Source organism: Macaca nemestrina, chromosome 3 (genome assembly GCF_043159975.1).
Source record: "Macaca nemestrina isolate mMacNem1 chromosome 3, mMacNem.hap1, whole genome shotgun sequence".
Classification (NCBI taxonomy): domain Eukaryota; kingdom Metazoa; phylum Chordata; class Mammalia; order Primates; family Cercopithecidae; genus Macaca; species Macaca nemestrina.
In genome coordinates, this window is record NC_092127.1 from 35,966,160 (window position 1) to 35,972,679 (window position 6,520).

At 39.8% G+C, this 6,520-nt stretch overlaps 1 protein-coding gene across 3 annotated transcripts in view; it reads left to right on the top strand.

Moving 5' to 3' along the window:
* Window positions 1-6,520, top strand: part of LOC105463505 (ring finger protein 175) — a 49,306-nt gene that overhangs the window by 42,295 nt on the left and 491 nt on the right. For 2 of the 3 annotated variants that reach the window (XM_011710637.2, XM_011710638.2), the window contains exons 7-8: window positions 1,553-1,686; window positions 4,624-4,725. In XM_011710637.2, coding sequence (XP_011708939.2) covers window positions 1,553-1,686; window positions 4,624-4,725 — 236 coding nt within the window. Of the gene's footprint in view, window positions 1-1,552; window positions 1,687-4,538; window positions 4,726-6,520 lie in introns of all 3 variants that reach the window. The other variant, XR_976374.3, reaches the window with a different exon arrangement.

A 6,520-nucleotide genomic window follows, 5' to 3' on the forward strand; every position in this document is an offset into this window, starting at 1 on the left:
AGAGCTCCCAATGGCCAAAGCTGGAATTTGAGCAACAAAATAGTAATAGTAGTAGTATTGGGTTATAACCCAAAGCATAAAATAAATATCCATGAGTCCACATTGATATCAATAAATGACTGAATAAATAAATAAGTGGAAGAGAATAGTCAAATCTGTGCAGAAGAATTCCATATAATTTATATAAATTCTCCTCCCTTAAAGAGGTTGTGATGATTAAATTTTAGAGTCAATTTGCCTATGCTATGAGACTCATTTGTTTGGTAAAATCACTAGTCTAGATGTTGATGCAAAGATATTTTGCAGATATGATTAACATCTGTAATCAATTGACTTTACATGAAGGAGATTACCCTTAATATTCCACATAGACCTCAGCCAATCAGTCAAAGGCCTTAAAAGCAAAAACTGAGGCTTCCTAGAGAAAAAGAAATTCTGCCTCAAGACTGCAACATCAATCTTGCCAGAGTTTCCAACCTGCTGGCCTGCCAACCTGCCCTGCAAATTTCTGACTTGCCCACAAATGTGTGGGCCAATTCCTTAAAATCAATCTAATAATAATATAGGGAAACTAGATATGTGGTATATAGCCAATCTCTGTACTATTTTTGTATCTTTTCTTTAAACCTAAAACTATTATAAAATAATTTTCTTTGGGGAAAAAAAAAAAAAAGCTTCTTAGGGATTCTAATATGCTGCCAATATTGAGAACCACTCCTTATCCACAGTACGGGAAGATGCAGATATCCCAAGGTGAAGTTCTAAATGCATTGCCTTCCAATGGTGATTACTCAGCGTGCATCCAATTAAAACATGGGGATTTAAATGACAGAGAGATGCCTAGGTTTACTCCAGAGATCTGAGTCAGAATCTCCAGGACAATAAAGGGAAGGGCCAGTCTATGGATTAACTCAAAGGCTTCCTCTGAAGCTTCCTCTTAACTCCAGCCCTGGATAAAAATGATTCCTGTGAAAGGATTCCTCAATATGGAGTTAGATGAGAGGTTATAATTGGCCATGTGCTTTGGGTCCATTTGGAATTCAATGGGTTTTTGCCTGGAAACCTTAACCCCTCTGTAGCATTCTTCTTACAGGAAACGGTGTTTCACATTCTAAACCATCTTAGAAGCAGTGGAGATTCTTTTTTTTTTTTTTTTTTTTTTTTGAGATGGAGTCTTGCTCTGCCACCCAGTCTAGAGTGCAGTGGTGCAATCTCAGCTTACTGTAACCTCCGCCTCCTGGGTTCAACCAATTCTCCTGACTCAGCCTCCCGAGTAGCTGGGATTACAGGCGCCCACCACTGCACCTGGCTAATTTTTTTGTATTTTTAGTAGAAAGAGGGTTTCACCATGTTGGCCAGGCTGGTCTCGAACTCCTGGCCTTGTGATCTACCTGCCTCAGCCTCCCAAAGTGCTGGGATTACAGGCATGGGCCACCATGCCTGGCCACAGTGGAGATTCTATGTGCGAAGGGCTGCCTGTCCCAGTGCCTGGCATTCAGAGAGTGGCATGTGCTCTCCTTTCCGACTGTGCTCTGTCCATTTCCTCTGATAGTTCTACAGTGTCAGCGGGTTGCCTACAAGGAGCTTATCAGACAATATCTGTGCAGTCTGTGGGCAGAAGATCATTGTGGAGCTTGATGAAGAAGGGCTCATTGAGAACACCTACCAGCTTTCCTGTAATCATGTGTATCCTTTTCAAAGGAAATCGTTTGGCCTTCAGCAACCCTCCTTCTTTCCTCCTTCTCTTCCTCCTGTCCCCATCTCCTCCATCTTGCTTACCTTCCATGCCCAAACCCCAATCCTTTATCCTCCCGCCCGGTCTTTCTTTTTGGGTCTTTCTGCTGAATAATGAACTGCCAATTAAGGTGAACCTCCTCCTCCTCCAGTAATTTCCTTTTTAAAGAGGACTGTTAATGCCACATAGACAGGAAGGCAGTATCTGAGCAGGGTGCTAGCAGGGGAAATTGGTTGAAGTCATAAGCAAGCAGATAGCCAAGAAAGATCAGGGAAAGAAGGGGTTTGGAGGTGAGAAAAAGAGTGAAGTATCAGGTGCAGGGGGAATCTTAAGACTATCCAAGTGGAGCCCCAGGTCTGAATCTTAGCAGACCAAGAAATACAAAGAGTGCTTTGCCTAGAAATAATCCTAGGAACCTACCTGTGGCAACAGTAGTCTTGGGGACAGCCAAGGGAGGAAACCAAGCCTTCTCAACTTCAGTCTTTAGAAGAAGATACAGCCACAGGCAGCAAGACACCTTGGATTACAAAAGCAGGGACCAAAATTTGGACATTTGTTCTTGGACCATTGGGCTCCTTTACCAATGGGTTCTATCCCAAATAGCTATCCATTGGCTGAGGGATCTTCATATGATAGGAATCAGATGGCCTGGGCTTGGAAACCAGCATTCTATGGGGACTCCAGTAACCATTAAGGAAAACTGCAATGTGCTGAAAAATGCTGGCATCGAGACCCCTGAACAAATCAACCTGTGTTGCCTTAACATGTATGGATACTACTTTTGCTATGGATACCAAAGTTAGGCTTAGGTTGGCCAATCGCCAGTATTTTAATTCTTCCTAAATACAAAAAAGGGCATCATTTATCTTTATTTTATAGTACAGTATCAATTTAATAATATCCTCGCTATGTAGCCAGTTAGTTCAAAGCTCTGGCATTATGAGATGGTTAAACCATCTGTCTTTTGCCTAAATCTCACTTAATTTAGTCACTCATACCTCGGTGTCCAGTACCTATGATTCAATTCTGTTTAATCTGGACAGTTTCCACTTATTCAATCCTGAGAGTAAAACCTGGACCAAATGCATCTCAAAAGTAATAGGAGCCTTTACTCCAACACATAAGACTTAAAATCTTAAGGGAAGAAACACAAAGATACCCCTTTGTGGATTTCTGTAGTGTTTTTTTCAGTGTGATACCTTTCCCAAAAAATTCATTCTTTGTAGCAATTTTCCAAGTCTGGCCCTAGTTTTAAATATGATTTATTTTTCAAATGTTGGAACAGAGCCCCTTCTGCCATTTGCAAATGGAAATATTTTCTCTTTCCACCTTTAAAAGCCCTTAGGGATTGTTGTACATGTGTGCATATATAATCTAAAATGTAGTCACCTTTAAATTTGCTTTTCAGGGAGTATTATTAATGGCCCATTTTAGCATGAGTCATATTAGTGAGAAATGGGCAAATATGAGTCATATTAACAAGGATGGGTTATCTGAGTCTTGCTCTGCAGCAGTTCTGCCAATGTGGAAGTTTTTCAGCATTGAGATTTTGAAAATGAAAAAGAACACTAGAGAGAATGTGGACATTTCAGTGCTGGCTCAATGGCTCCTGAATTCTGTACCTCTGTGGAAGATGGAGCTGTATTCCAGCCCTTTTGAATGAAAGGTTGTTTGAGTTTTGGTTCAAAATCTTTGTTATAATACACCACTTTATTTTAAAGCATATTGCAAAAATGACCCCAATCCCAAGAACAAAATAATGGAAACTCCTGGTTACACTGAAATTTAATACTGAGGAGTTATATACATGGCCTTGACTTGCTACACCTCCAAGCTCCTCCATTTGTTAGGGAGGGAACTTCTACATCGTTGCTGTTCACCTGGGTGTGTAGCAGGCCAGTCAGATCATGTGATCTTGGCCCAGAAAGTCACATGGGGAGCAGCGATTGTAGAAATAAACAAATCAATAGGATGGATTTCATTATAGTTCATTTTGCCCAAATCCATAGTATCAGGGAACATGGAAATATATATTTCCAAAAATAATCAGTTTTGAAGGAGTCATTCAAATGTTCATTCAATAAATATTTCTTAGGCATGGCTTAAGGTGCTGAGGACACTGAAATGAATGAGACAGAGTCCTACAGGTAACACATGGTCTAGGAGAAACATGTAAGTGCCAAAAGTCGTGCCACACTAGAGTAAGTCCCTGGTGCTGTGAGAACACTTGGGGTCACTCTCAAGTTTGGGGAAAAAGGGTCAGACTTTCTGGACCAGGAGATGTATATAAATGGATCTGTAAATGCCTAGAGTTTGAGAAGTTAAGTTTAGTAGGCATATATTCTATTAAAAATAATTGGCTCCTTATTAGTACTTTTAAAAGTCAAGAAAAAAATTATGAAGTTAATAGAAATATTTGTAACTTTATGACCACAGATAATTTTAACTTGTCTAACTGTCTAAGACAAGTCTGATTACATGAAGCTAATGAATAATGCACAAAAAGTAGAACGGAGAAATGCTTCAGTAAATGCATGAGAAATGCACAATAACAGGTGGGGAAATATAACAATACACTTATGGAAGACATCACTGTAAAGGGAAAAAAAAAGGACTCACATTCTTTATCTAATCTAATTCTTACCAGAATCAAGTGAGGCAAGAAGGCCAAGAAGCTAAGTAAATTCCTCAGGGTCATAAAGCAAATGCAGCTGTGACTCCAAGCTCACTGTCATTGTCAGGTCCCTTACAGAGCCTCCCGAAAAAAGCGATGTGCCTCATCAAGTCTTGACTCCACCACTAGACCCCGAAGATGGGACCATTTCATACCATCATGAACCAGACATTGCCTTTTCATATCTACAAGCCTCCCTAACAAGATGCTTCAGCTTTCATGAATTCTGCATCCGAGGTTGGTGTATCGTTGGGAAAAAGCAGACTTGCCCTTACTGCAAAGAGAAGGTTGATTTGAAGAGGATGATCAGTAATCCGTATCCTTTAAAACAAAAAGGTTATAAGAGATTATCTTGAATGTTTCTGGGGATATGTTCTTCAATGAAAATTTTCAGTATTTTTGTATAGTTCCAGCAGAAAATTTCCTGTTTTCCCTAACCATCTATTTCAAAATGATTTATGGTCTCTTTTCTCCTCTGTGCCTATATTATGTGCCTATTCTGGTTAGAAAATTAAATGCCAGAAAACATTCCACTCTTTATGTTCTATATTTTCCACATTAAGGGCTGTAGTGGAAATGTGATGAGACATTGCATCACATTTGATGGATGAATAAATGGGTGAATTGGATGGGTGGGTGGACAGGTGCATAAATAGAAAAATTGGAATTGAAATTTTAAAAGCTGAAATGTGAACTAGAGTACCGAAAACTATTTTTTAAATATGTTAGGGTGTACCAAATTTTATTATTCCCAGAAATGAGTAGTTATTTCCCCATCTGGATTTTGGCTTTTTAAATTCCATGCCATGCATCATCTCTTCTTAGGCCAAACACTAGTGATAACAATATTGAAAAGAAATAAAGATCTACAGAGTTGGTCAGCTTCTGGCAGCAGCTGAGATTTGTATAGACATCAGAGATGCACAACAGAATAAAGTCAAGTCACATTAAGGTCGCAGGAAGGTAATGACCCCCACCTGGCGCTAACTAGAAAGACTTAGTCTTCAACCTCACTATCTCAAGACCATAGTACATCTTGTTCAGGAAGCGGGGTGGGAATGGAATTAAAACATATCCTCCCTTAAGCAGAAGAGCCCTGAGAGGTTGGCATCAACCTGCCAAGTACTATCTCTTCTCTAAGAGACAGCCTTTCTGTACTTTCTAAGTAACAGTCAGCTAAATTTTACTATGCTAAAGGAATCACCTTCCTTGCTCTCTGCTCCCCTGTTCCTCACCAACCCTACACATACGGTTTAACAGTGGCTACTGGCAGCAATGCCCTCATCTCTGGGCACTGCAGATCAGGGAGGGATTCAAGGAGGGCATCAGAGAAGGAGGCAGCATCAGTGGATCTTTGGGTCTCAAGGCCCATAGCATTGCAAGAGACCACGCTCTGCAGTGCCCACTCCATCCACAGACCTGGCCTTTCTTGGTGAGTCAGTGCCACTCAAGCACAGCTCAAGGCTAAAGGTGTGTGATGATCCTTCCACCTTCCTGTTCATCCACTGTCCCGGAATTCCTCTTCTAAAATGAGGATATCAAATCCAGAACAGTTTTTGGTTATTAACTTATAAAACCTCAGTGCATAAACCTTTGTTATAAAATTGATAATATGATCATAAATGTCACCTCAAATGATACTTTAACAAAGGGCAATTCATTTCTTTATGTAGTCTTGAGAAAGTAAATTTGAACAAAACATGTACTACTCTTTTATTGAAACTCAATATAAGAAAAAACTACATGTGAAAAAGCTGTCATTTTGTTTGTAAAATTGTTGTCAGGAACACTGTGCATTCATTAAGCTCCCTAGCACAGTTTTTCAAAGACAGCAGAAAAAGGTCTTTCTTATCTGATGAACCAGTGTTACTCTTTGTAATATACAGTGGGTTCATTCTGGTGTATGACTATGGGAAAGCCCAGAGCTGTTTTTGCTCATTTAGAGCAGCTTCCACTATCCTTGGTTTTCCAATACAGTCATTCCCCTCTTCTTCCTTCTTTTAGCATATACCCTTGCCTTTGATTCTTGTTTTCTAGTTTGGGATTTTATTGTAAAGAGCTTCAGTTTATTTTCAGAAATTGGGTGTGGTGTACGTAACAATGATAACGAT